Below are 13,738 nucleotides of genomic sequence, written 5' to 3'. Positions count from 1 at the left end.
ACACTACTATATATAGCCCTATCCGTCGATTCGGAGGAAAAAATCACATTTTAAATTACGAACTATCGTTGATGGACTGAAGAAGAGAAGAGAAACTGCGAAAAAAAAATAAAGAAGCAGACGGCTTGTAGTAAATTGAAACCTTGCATTACGCAAAAGTAAACCAATCAATAATAAATGAATGCTTGTAGCTTAGTTATTCAATGAGGACAATAAAAGATAAAATAAAATCAAATATTTTAATATTCCGATGCGAAGCAGACAGTTGTACAGAAAAGTGTTAGACCTGGGCCACATATAGGCAAAAGTACAGCTTTTTTTTACGTATGAAAATCGGCCTCTACACCAATCCCTAATACGAGTAAGTCCCTATAAATACGAAAGTGCTTCGTACTAAACCTGCACTAATCGTACATAACCTACACGAGGGTGTATTTATTCTCCTGAAAAACTCTAACTATAGCCAGTTATTATAGACTAGCCTCACTTTTACGTAATGGCGAGGGTGTAATTTATTATAAACGGTTCGCTTCTTTATTTCTCTAGTAGTTTCTCTTCTCTTCTTCAAGTCCATCGACGATAACTCACAAGTTAATTTTTGATGATTTTTTCCCGAAGCGACGTGAAGAACTGGCAATGGGTTCACTTAACTCTTTAAAATGAATCTTTTTGATAAAGTAACTCGCGCGTGTATGAGATTAGATTTATACCTATCAGGTTTCTTTAATTAATTTAATTTATCTTAGATCCATTTATTGTTATTTATTTATCTATTGTTTTGTATTGATCCAATGATTTTTTATTTGCAAAAGTCAAAAGGCGTTCTTGAGCGAGCCCAAGCGTCAATGCTCCCCTTGTTGTCGTCATATTTATAGCTCACTGAAGTATAAACGGAAACTATCTTTAATTTCCATTGACCTGACAACCTATTTTTGGCAATATTAAGCAATGTGACTAAAAAGTTGTTCCAATGCAAAAATACCGATCAACCACAATAAAAATTATAGCCGAGTCAAAACGATCTGAGACCTACTGCAGTTCCGTAAAAGTTCCGTAAGCGGCTGCACTCGAAGTGGCTCTGCAGTTACATAAGCGGTTGGGCGTTGAATTGGTACGTTGAAGTTAACGGTTGCAATCGAAGCGGGACCCCTGCTAGTTGAACTCGTCTGTGCATTCTGAGTGGAGCTACGAGTGGTCCCACCACGATAGCTGTCGCTGGTTCCACGGCGCTGCTTCCGGTGTGGCCGTCTACGACTTTGCCCAAGGTATCAGGTAGTTTTGTCCTCACTAAGGTATGTACCGATACCGAAACTCATATCCGCTATAAGTAGTAAATGTTGTGGATGGTTCGCTCAGAAAGGGCGAAAAAAAAATCAAAATTTAAGTCTATTTTGAAAAAAAAATTAGATAAAATTCAACTTCCATCTAATTTGATACTTGGAGGTTCTGCTTTGCACAGTTTACACGCATTCACTTATCACTTCTAATCTCCAATAAGTTCCTGGGCACCAAATTTTTTTTTTCTGGAAAGTATAATGCTGCTCCTCAGATGAGTAAAGTGGGCCGCACAGTCTCTTACTAGATCATAACATATATAAAATTCCAAGTGGATCTGCGAAAACTCGTGGGAGTCTTCTGGAGAAGATTTTTTTTCAGGAAGAAAAATATAGCTACACGTTAAAGACGTGCATTGAATTCAAAGTTCATGTGGTGGTTGTTAGATTTTCGTGCAACTTGTGAACAGGTGTTTTTTTTTCCCAATAGACAGATTGTAGTTACAGTCCACATAGTAAGTATACGGTATTTAGGATACGAGTAAGGGATTCTTATATGTTCTTATGTGAAATAAATGAATACAAGAATATATGAACAACAATTTTTTCCGGATAACTGAAGGTAACCAATCAGAGCTTGGATTTTTTCTTTCCACATTTTAATGGATTTTACAGCGATTGTAAGCAGAGAACTAGTTTATCGTTTTACAAAAAAAAAAGCGAATATCTACAAAAATTCAGTAAACAGTGAATCATCAGCAATGATTACTAGTTGCCATTAACACGAAATAGTATAGAGGACGTTCATTAGTATGCATGTATGGGTGTATGTATGTACAATCAGGAAAATGTAAACAAAACCCTAAAATATCCATGCAAAAACAAGCCGGTAAGTGATTATTTTTTGAAGCGATCAAATCCGGGCGTTCAACCTTGTACATCGTCTGGCTTCTTGGGGAAGAAACGTTGCATTTGGACAAAATTCTAAAACGAGTAGAAGAAAAAAAATCACTTCAGAAACAATTATTATTTGTGGAGAAATTCGTTCTCGTTCGCAAAAAAATTTCCTCGCACAAACCTGTGGAGTTACAGTGAACCTGTGCGAAACACCTTTCGGAATGACGATCAGATCACCTCGTTCCATATGGATTCGAATCCATTCGTCTTCCTGTGATATTTATTTATTTATTTGTTTATTTATTTATTCACATATAAACACCGATAGATATGCCATACAGCAAAAACCAGCAAAAATAGAGCTCAACAGATTTGGTAATATTCTCCAGATAAAGATTAGGAAATAAAATTTTAAAAAGTGAAATAAAATGAAATAAAATTCCACCGTACCTCCGGCTCAACATCATAGTAACAACTGCCATCCATCACCAACGAAACTACATCCTGATCCTTTGTGACTGGTTCGTAGTACTCCTCGAGCTGAATTCAATTAAATATTAATTTTGAAGGTTAAAAAAAAGACAAATTTCTTGTTTGATTCCTTTTAGATGATGGTATTTGTCTGGCTGAGCGAGCGCTACACGCCCTCATCAACTCCACGCTTTCTATAAACGGCGCACATTCCCTCCATCATCTTCCTTACCTACTCTGATCAGGCATCGCGTCATCTGGATAAACATGGGTACTGACCCTCAAAAATCCTTTGAGTTCTCCTGAGTCATCATATAATTCGAAAAAATTTAAAAATGGATATTTCAAAATTTTCAAAACTTTTGTAAACAGAATTTCAATTCATCGGATTCGACCACATTCGTAATTTTTGCTCACCTCCTTTTTGAAAGAATCTCCTTTCCCCCCAATTTCTTGCCCTAAACGATGAGGCACGTAAAAATCACTATAGTAAGGACAAAATTCGTGACAGTACGGGGAAAATTCGAGTTGTAAAGTACCACTCGAACGTTTTATAACGAGTTGAATGCTGAAATAAAATGGAGGTGGTGAGTTTGAAGTGTTCTGACCTGAATGGGCAAATATTCAGTAAAAACGTCTATAGATAATCGCAAGTTGCAGTGGGTTCGTCAGTAAACTGTTCATTGACACTTCAATAAAAAAAAACTCGACCTTTTTTGTGGAGGTTTCGCAAGGTTTTTTTAAGCAAATCAGATGGTTATGCGGCTAGAAAAAACTCGCTGGGACCTCACAGCCTATATGGGTCCCGCCGCCACGTTGTGATCGTTAATGGACCTTCTCTTTCTCCAGTGCTTTTCTGCACACTAGAAATTAGTCTAGAGGAATCGCTATATTACAAAAATGTACTAATATGAACTCATGGCTTCGAAGGTAAGAAAAAACGAAAAGATCAATCTGAGCTTCCAAATCTTCTCGAATATTTTGAACTTCCAACAAAGAAAATCCCAAAATATCGGAAAATTATACTATGGAAGTAATACGAAATACTGTGTACCACGTATAACCGTACTTTCCACTATCCTTAAATTTTTGTGCTGGAGCTGACTACAACTCATTAAAAATCAATACACATCTTACTATGCCAAGGTTCATTGAAAGTCGAACTTTTCAACTGGATCTGATTAGTAACATTTTCCTTTTGAAATCAGAATTTCGCCCAACACAGTTCGTTCCTTAAAAAAAAAGAGATCGCTGTTTTCCCTTCGTAGCTATATGTACAGTGAAGAGTTACTGATTCATAGTACTGTAATGAAAAATTTACTGTTGTCATTGATAAGGTATGAGGTGAGATTTATCTGAGCGTCGATATGGACGATATGCAGGACAATATTAGTAGTATGATGTGTAAAATTAAAAATATAACAATAACATTAATAGTTAATACGTACAACACTGCTACTAACTTGTGTCCCAAACTTGTCCCAAACGCCGACGGATTAATCCGTCACAAACCGTCGGAATTCTTGGAAGTGGGCAAAATTAAGTTTTGAAAATACCATTCGAAAGTAAACGAGCTGCTAATTTCAAATATACTTCGAGAATTTACTTTTGACAAATGTGTGGCCTGAAATCGGGCTAAGTTCCCTCAAGCCCTGTTAATTACTTTCACACCTCTGCAATTTCCGCTTATTTCTCGGAATTGGACAAAATGTTTATTAATTTTATTAGGAGGTTATTTAGATTATTGTAAGGCATTTTGGTACCTCACATCATATGTTGGTTCGAAATTTCCATTCTCTTCAGAAATTCACGAAAGTGCTCCATCGAAGCTTAATAAGAAGCCAGACTACTCAAGCTCTCCAAGCCAAGTAAATTCTCAAAGTATATTTGAAATCAGCCGCTCATTTATTTTCGTATGGTATTTTCAAAATTTAATTTTGCCCACTTCCAAGAATTCCGACGGTTTGCGACGGATTTTGGGACACAAATTAGTAGCGGTGTTGTACATATTCAACATCAAATATTCATGATTACCCAAAAAACTTCTGACCGTGATAAATGAAATGTTAAGAAATAATTCCGCTTAGGACTTAAAATAAACTTTGACAGTGCAAAGGATGTGGCAAAGACTATGACGAATTGGGATCGTAAAATTTATGCAAATTAGATTTTCCCCGACGACTTATTTTCCAAGATTCGAGGAATCCAGAAGGAAACCTGTGTTTTTTTTCTATCAATTTGATCTCGACATGATGTTTTTATTTATTTATTTGTTTGTTTATTCGTGTGCTTATTTATCTAAAAACGTGCCACAACATTAAGTTATGAAAAATGAGAACCAAAAAATGGACCTCGTTATTTAACAAGGACCAACTAAAACATTTTCCTATTGTACGTATACGGATACTTAATATGTTGTTTTTGTTTACTTTTGCAAGATCTGACGAAATCAATACATTATTTTGCTTACGCGTTAGGTAAATAAACAAAATAAAATAAAGAATTTGTGAAAATCCTCGTGAGAAATCTGAATGGATTTTTACATGGTAGTGGAAAAAAAATCAAAAAAAGTTTATTTTTTTTTATTTCTTAGTTTTAAAAAGTTTATAAATTTTTCCCTAGCATCATGAGTGCTGTTCTCAGAGCAAGGGATTCATTTTGTGTTGTATGTCCTATGTATTCCACGCTCACCTTATCGTTAAATTCCGGAATCGAGTCGTTAATGGTGAGCATATCGGATGAGTTCACCTTTCTCTCGTTTTTCACTCTTGAAAGTCGTTTCTTCATCGCTACAGTATCGTCGAGATCAACCTACATGCGAGAATACTTTAGTACAACGTCGTCATTTTGTACCTCTTAGTAACATTTCAACAGCCCTACTTGACCCCGATCCAGACCCTGACCTCGACCGCGTACGTACCTTGTAGTAGAGAACACCGGTTAGCTGTAGAAGTTGATCGGCGGTAATTTTCTTCGGTGGAAATACATGATGTGGTAGACGTCGATCACCGCATGGGAACGGTTCCATATGCCAAATTTGCATGTTGATCCTGAAATGAATCCATAAGAAATTAGCAGATTTTTTTTCCGATAGATGACAGTATGAGGTAGATGGTAGATATACAGTTCTATGGTACGGTAGAAGGTTGATAGATAGAAGATAATTTCTATGGGACTTTACTTGAAAAGTGGGTAATAATTATATATCCATAAAAAACTATTATCCAAGGGGAAGAGCGATCATAGCGCAGTGATGCGGGGAAGCACTTTCAAATCGGTGTCATACCGAACGAACACCACCCGATACCGATGGATAATCGCCTGTGCCGGTGATGGCTGGCAATGTGTGTAATCGGACAAAACCAAACACCGACACCGCAAAAACCTCGCTCGGACGCTTCATTGCACAGAAATTGCACGAAATGAACGAGTTATCGGGTTTTTTTCCCTTTTGGTTTCCTTACACGGGAAATTCTTAAGTACGGTTCGTGGAGAATGTTTTTTTGATGTGGATGAATGTGGTGGTTGTGAATAGATGTTGATGTTGAAGTGCTAACGGGGCAAGGCGGCTACGATGTAGCTGTTTACGGTTGACGTCCGCTTTTTAAGCACCGTAGCAGCAGATGACCTTAGACATTGAACTCTTCAAGATTGCAGACAAGATAGAATCGTTCTAAACGTTGTAAAGTGCATCACGGCCCTTTTAAAATAACAGCATTTCGACAACACAAACAAGATTTCCAGCTGCTGAAAAATCCCCTACTGCTTTGATGAATTTCCTCACTAAGGAAACCAAGGATGAAAAAGCAAATTCTGGTTCTGCCATACAAGTGACCTCAAAACAACTGTGAACCTTAATTACGAGAAAAAAAACGAACAGAATCAACGATTTGTTCCCTTTTTACAGTGGAAGCGATTCACCGAATCGGTTCCGTGAACAGTCTGCTGTTTCTTTTGACGTTCAGGAAAAAAAAAACGGAAAAGGAGCAAACAGCAGGAGAAAGCAAGAAAGTGAATTGATGAAGGCTACATGATGCGGAGTTCTTCTTCGTTGGATCACATAAAATTTCCGCTAAATTATAGTCGAAACAGCGCGGATGTAGAGGTTTTTGCTGATTCTGCAGTTTTTCCTAATTTGAACGCAAATTCCCAACAAAATTAGAAAATTAAATGAATTCTGGAGATGATGTAAAGCGGCACGAGGATTTGAAATCCTATATGAGCATTCATTTTAACGCCTCCGACACATTTTACTCGAAAAGAAAAATTGAGAATATTTCGGGGAAGTTAGGGAGAAAAATCAAGTTCCTACTATTTCTAATGACTATTCCTACACCGTCATCTGAGACTGAACATCAATCTTTCTCATTTAAATCCAGATTCAATTCCTTTCAACGAATCTATCCGGTTAGGATCTGCAGCCATGAATCAAGGTCACAGGGTACGGTACTCTTTACCGGTAAGCAGTTGCGGCGGAAGACTACATACTAGCGAATGTAAACAGTGTTTTTATCCTCCCAGACAGGCCTGGTACCAATTTATCGGTCCCGGAGAGATGAAAGGTTTGGTTTGCACTAGGGCGGTTTCGAACCATCGACAGTGTGGCCACAACGGATCTCTAACCAACTGCACCATACCCACCCCTAACTAGTGTGAATTGCATTCTTGATTACTATTATTTATTATTTTCGTTATTTATTATCATCTTCATTTGTCTTAATTATTATCTCTTTATTACCATCATTTATTACTGTATTCTACTACTTATTTTTTGGGGCTACACGTGCAAATTACTGGGATATCTAAATTTTGTATCCACATCAATGATGCTGTTTGTTGGTTTTCAGGAATTTTGGTAAGTTATCCTATTCATGGTGTAGCAGAAAGTTTTCTCTAATATATAATAGTATAATAATGCTATATAAGAATAATATATACAGTAAGAGTAGTAAATGTCTTGGAATTAATAACAAAATCAGAAAATGATCGTCCAAATGGGATCAGTGGTGTCAGTCCGAAGTGTTGGACGAGTTTACCGCACCATGTACTTTGTACACTGTTTACTGTACTGCACTTTATTAGCTGTACGTACGTACGTGCGTGGATTTTCGGGCTTTCTTAGCTCTCGACTCGTCCACACGAAGCGCACATTCCCTTTTTGTTCCAAGCCGGAAATCGTCGAATCCCTTTTCGATTTCTCCAGTGTCGGTAGCCGAGAGCCTATCACGGAACTGGTTCGCACGCGAATCCAGCTTGCTTTGGATTCAAGTTTTATCGGGTGGCGAGATGCGCAACACCCCTCTTCTCCAGGGTCATCGATGTTGAGAATTTGGGAAAGGAAAATCTGAGGAAAGCATTTTCTAAGGGTAGGAAATCCTTCCAAGGGGACCACGAGTGCACTAAATTACCCACATAGGCCGGAATCCTACACGGAACTGATCCCTACTCGTTGCGTTGTCCTTTTCTCTACCTATTTACCATATATGTATTTAATTTATTATTTTTTGTACCTGTCCTCGCCACATTTTTTCTGGCACGCCATTGAGCGTAGTAAATAAATAAATAAATAAATAAATAAATAAATAAATAAATAAATAAATAAATAAATAAATAAATAAATAAATAAAGTAGTTTCCAAAATAAATGATCATTCAAAAAACCAAAGTTGAACCGTGGATATCCTAAAAATGCTGGGATGGGATGAAAGTTGTTGTTGTTGTGCCTTCACGACAATATCTGGTAAGTCCGTCGCTAAGCTGCTTTTATGGAGATTAGTAGATGGATTGAGGTGAGACACTGATCCGAAAAACACCAACAAAAATATTTAATCCCATACAGAAGTCTGTGCGAAATTTGAGGAACTGATTGTCACTGAAGTGACACTGAAATGCTCAACACTGCAAATTCCTTTTCTGCTAAAATTAACTTTGATAAGGGATAAAGGATAAAGTGTCTGGCGTTAATCAATCCGCTTGGGATGCGCCCCACGTTCACTTCAATTCAGAATCGTTTGAGGTTTACGAACGTGTATCTGGCCTATACAATGACTTGCGGTGGCTAGCCGATGTGTCAAGTCAGTGCTTTTATCCTCCCAGACAAGTCTGGTACCAATTTATCGACCCCGGAGGGATGAAAGGCTTGGTGAGCACTAGGGCGGGTTCGAACCTCCGATCGATAGTGCAGGCAGCGGAACCTCTAACCGCTACACTACACCCGCCCTTTAACTTTGATAATGATTTAAAAATATGACCACCAAATGATGATTTAAAATTGAGGACAATATTGGAATAACACTAAGATATTGCAGAAGTAGATCATTAAGAAAAATAATAAATTTTCCAGTGAAAGTTTATAACAAAAATTGAGCGGCCCGAAAAATCACCCATCACGATGCTGTTTTGCAGAAACCTGGAAAGAAAAAAGTACAAAAAAATGTTTTCAAACATTGCTATACTAGGAGCGGGTTTAGCGCAGTTGGTAAGGGGTTCTGGATTTTCGGCTACGACTGCGCAATCAGTCGATGGTTCGAGAACATTCTAATGCCAACTCACGTTGCTCTGCTTTTTGTATCATTCTTTAAAGCGTTGTAATCGCTCTACAGCGTCGTAAAATTCGAAAAATGTGAAAGAGAGGCGGGGAAAAAGGAGACAAAAAATGATTTGAAGATAAGATGAGAAAGTGGTGGCCTTGTCTGGAAATTCAATAGGCCTTGCGAACAGACGAGACTACAGCCCAGACCTCTGAATCTAAGGAACAAATCGTGCAAATTCAGGACCTAAAGTCAGCAGATCGCATTATTTCTTACCTAAGATCAAAACAACGATCGATGACGCTTGGGATTCTGATCAGTTGATGCACGTTTGCATTGATACACGTGCTCCTGTACTCCTCACGGCAAAGCTTCGAGAATCTTCTCTCATATTCTAGCGTAGAACTAGTCTTGGTGCTTGGGCTTCCAAGAAATTGCAGCGGAAAAAACACGAAAAATTTTATATAGAACTTTTTTCTTAACTGAATACAACAAACATCAAGACTAACAAGAACCTATGGGACCTTAGGATGAGTCAGATGCCAAATAATATAAATTCTGCTGGTAACTTCTTCAAATTTAAATTTTGAATTTTTCGAGTTAGAGGTAGCTACTACTATGGTATTAGTACTATCTGCTGTTATATTTATTATCATTCATTTGTTATTTATTTGGAAAATTTAAATTTATTTATTATTTATTTGTTATTCTTACATTACACTACTATATTATTATATTATGTTATATTATATTATATTGTAATATATTATTATTGCATATTATATTACATTTTGTTACTTTACTTTATTTATTTACTACTTGCTCATGTGAGCGAAATGTACTTTTGTTAAATTAAAATCCTTTCCACTGGAATTAAAGCTCTCTCCACTCTCAAGAATTATGGAATCGAAATTGCTCATAGATAGTTCCTTGAGCCTTGAGTTCCAAGAGTAAACTCGCAAAATAGCAGAAAGCACCGCAAGTTGCTTTAATTTATTTATTCAAAGGCTTATAAATAAAACAAAAGATAAGATAGATGCAAATTTAACAACTCCGAAAAATAAAAATTTACCCGTGCTACCTTGTGAACAACGTGCGAGGACGGTTGTATTATTTGCTCTTTTTTTTTTCAAAGAACTTCTTTTACTTCAAAAATTACTTAAGAATTACTAAAATTAGAAGATAAATATTTTAAAATCATTTTTATAGTCACTTTTATGTTGCTCTGTTAGTAATAGCTTGTGATTTTTTATAAAGATTTTTTTCGTAACGATCATAATGATTTTTCCCTACTATTTATTTATTATTATGCATCGTAGATATTTTCAATTTTGTAGTTAACGAACAGCAATCACATAGAGACGGAAAATGTTCAGAAATGTCTTCAATAGAAAAAATAATCAGTTGATAGTTGAAAAAGAAGAATCAGGTATGGCTCAGCGTCAAAATCTACTGTCTAAAAGCACACAACAATTAAAATCGAATAAGAGTTGAAATATTTCGTTGCGAAGGTCTGACAATTTCAATTTGAAATTATTCGACGACGATTTGCCCATATAAACACTTCTCGGTGCACATAAATACACTTTTGAGAGCTATAGAATTCTTTTCAAGAAATCAACTCATGCGATTGTAGAAGAACCAGTTATGGATGAATTCATTCCCTCACTAAAGAAAATTCAAAGACAAGTTCGACGAGGTTCGAGAAGAAGAGAGCAATGGTAAAGTTATGTTCGAATCCTAATAAATTCGCAATTTTGACTCAACAATTCTTAAAACTCAGTGAAAAGAATTTCAATTTCTTACAAAATTACACAGCGCTTACATCTACAAAAAGTAGATGAATGAATAATAGTAGATTTATGTTGTGAATAAATAATAATAGTAAACTTTTTGCTCAATGAGGGAGAGTTTTTGGGAAGAATGGGATTTTTCATCGGAAAATTGGCCTCTCTGCGACAACTGGAAGCTTCTGTACGAAAATGGAAGAGAAGCGAGGAGGTGATTTAAGGCAATGGTGGTGACGGTGGTGTGAGTGAAGAGGAAGTGGTGGAGGGACATACAGGCAGGCACACACATGAGGCGAACACGATTCACGCCTCGTCGCGCTCGGCTGCCTGTACTCTCCGATAGTTGCCGGTTGCGTCTCACGAGCGCACGTAACCGGAATGAAAACGATAGCGGTCGCTATCGGATCACCAGCTGAGTGGTGGATCTTCTCCCTTCTCTGGTCCAGACTCCAGGTTCCACCTAGCTCCTTCTAACATTCTACGTACACAGCGCAGCGCATCATATTTTTCCCGCTACAACTCTCTCCGTCAGGTGAATCCATCGAAAATTAGCAGAATCTTTAAAGATGACCGTCTTGTCGAATATTCATAGTACCGTTGGAAGAACGGTCATTGTCAGGGAACTTCTGGGTCTGAACTACTTCTGGATCAGCTTATGATTCCTCAGGGAACCCCAAGTGCTGGATTGGCCCACGAATCCTGGCGCTTCTCCTAAGTGAAATTTTTCCGTGAAGAATAAAATCCTATGGCAATCCATTCCATGTTATCGGTATAGAATTACGTGCTCCACAAAAGTTCTGCGTTTAATTTCCTTATCCTATTCCTACATACTATCAGCATTTTCCAGGTTATTAGAATGTAATGTCAGATCGCCAGAAAAAGAGCATTTTCGACGCTTTTTGCCTTTCGCCTTTATTCAAGGTCCCAAAACCACAGATAGAGATTGCCTCGAGAAATTTGTGAGGTGAATGAGGAAGAAACGACACCACCTAAGACGGCTGAAAATTGATTTGAGCGATTCGAAGACGGCAATTTCGACGTCAAACACATGCACCGTACCGGACGCCTCGTCCAGAGGAAGAGCAACTAAGGAGCTGAAACGAAAAAATCCAGTCACGTTCAGTTAGACGAGAAGCACTACTGAATCTTGTCCACAAGGATCCACGCCAGCTGAATTGCGAATCAGCAGAGATAATGAGAAGGTCCCATGGTAACATAGAGTGTCAGTTTTTAAAAAATCCCAGAACTTAAGGATCAATCCCTATTCGATTGGAATTACATTTTTGAAGTAAAATTGCATTTGAAACCGACAAAAGCCAGGTAAAAATTCTTTTTTTTTGTTTTCGTAAGCAGTTTGACTGAACACACTGCAACAAAAAGTCCACCATACAAATCGGAAATCTTCTGAATCCATAACTTGTATCCTCAGGGAAAATGGCGGTAAGAGGGTGCAGATCAGCCGAATCTGGCTCCTAGAAGTCGAATGTAGATCCTATTATCATCAACACGGATTCCTTTATTGGATTAGGCTCCGTAAAACACATAAAACCCTAGTTGGACCAGTTTAGCAACTCATGGAAAAATTGTGAGAACAAGTTTTTCTCAAATTTTCTTTCTATAAACTTGCGCAAATAAATGAATATATGTAGTATAGAAATAAACACTCAATTACAGGCTTGGAACACCTTAAAAATCCGGGAAAAAATCCTAAATCCTCGATTAAAATCCTCCCATGACATCTCGACCTTAGTAGATCGGCATCGATAAATGTACGACCTTTTCCCTAACGTTGACCTTACCAAGGGCAATAATTCAAATGTTTCGAATGTCTTTTCGTGACTACAAGGAAAAAAATACGTCATGGTCTAGTTTCCTCAAAATGAGGGAAGGAGGGGAAGAAGAACAGGTTTTCGTAGTAGGTTGACTGCTTACGATTTTAACTCCACCACTCCACGTGAATCAAACCTTGCGTAGTCCTTTATCGGGCTTCACAGATCAGCACTCGCTAAATTCTCGTGGACTCATCGAAGAATCCATGTGAAAGCAAGTTTCTTTCCCCGCCCGCTTCCTACATTTCTACACTTTCCTGGAAAAAATTAGAACTTGATATGGGCACCGATTATGAGAGAAGATAGATGTTAGGGCCATGAGGGAATTTTTTTCAGGATTATCTAATCTATTTGTCCATTTTCTCTACTATATTTATATAAATTTATTATATTTTATATATATATATTGATTTATATACTTATATGTTAACAGTCTATCTGTCCATTTTGTCTATTTTCTATCTGATCTATTTTTAAAATTTCTCGGAAGACGAATCGATTCCTATTTGTTCTTCTTCAAACACCGATGGCTGCCTTTTCAAGGATTTTTCAGATTTTTAGGTTATTTTATGATAGATTTCTCATGATTTCTTCGCTACGCTACGTTCTCATTCTTTTCTCGATTATTGTCTATATTTAATAATAAAAAAATATTTCTGTGCACTATTCTTATGGTCAAAACTAGTATCCAATAAAGAGAAGTAAAATAAAAAAGGTTTTGAAATATCTGGAAAAAAAAACGAAAATGGTGCTACTTTAGCGTTCTTTTCTACACCGCTAACAATTCAGCTCCATACTCCTGCGGTTGTCCCGAGAGAATCGATGGGAAATTTCTCAGGAGGGCCTGGCGCTACTTTCTATCGAAATGGATTTTTTTCTTCTTCTTCAAAAAATCACAGGTACTTCCAAAACGGTTTTTGAGTTTCTTGGACTGCTATTTTTTTCCAA

General features: G+C 37.2%; 1 protein-coding gene across 2 annotated transcripts in view; it reads right to left on the bottom strand.

Moving 5' to 3' along the window:
• The window catches only part of RB195_020204 (uncharacterized protein), a gene marked incomplete at both ends in the record, with an annotated part of 35,691 nt that overhangs the window by 8,058 nt on the left and 13,895 nt on the right, over positions 1 to 13,738 (bottom strand). Inside the window, 5 exons of one of the 2 annotated variants that reach the window (XM_064188413.1) lie at positions 2,207 to 2,258; positions 2,353 to 2,442; positions 2,622 to 2,711; positions 5,334 to 5,453; positions 5,563 to 5,685. In XM_064188413.1, coding sequence (XP_064044293.1) covers positions 2,207 to 2,258; positions 2,353 to 2,442; positions 2,622 to 2,711; positions 5,334 to 5,453; positions 5,563 to 5,685 — 475 coding nt within the window. Of the gene's footprint in view, positions 1 to 2,201; positions 2,259 to 2,352; positions 2,443 to 2,621; positions 2,712 to 5,333; positions 5,454 to 5,562; positions 5,693 to 13,738 lie in introns of those variants that run through there. The other variant, XM_064188411.1, reaches the window with a different exon arrangement.

Source organism: Necator americanus, chromosome II, assembly GCF_031761385.1.
Source record: "Necator americanus strain Aroian chromosome II, whole genome shotgun sequence".
Lineage (NCBI taxonomy): Eukaryota > Metazoa > Nematoda > Chromadorea > Rhabditida > Ancylostomatidae > Necator > Necator americanus.
The sequence above is the reverse complement of the archived record's forward strand: the minus strand, read 5'-3'. Positions and strand labels throughout refer to the sequence as shown.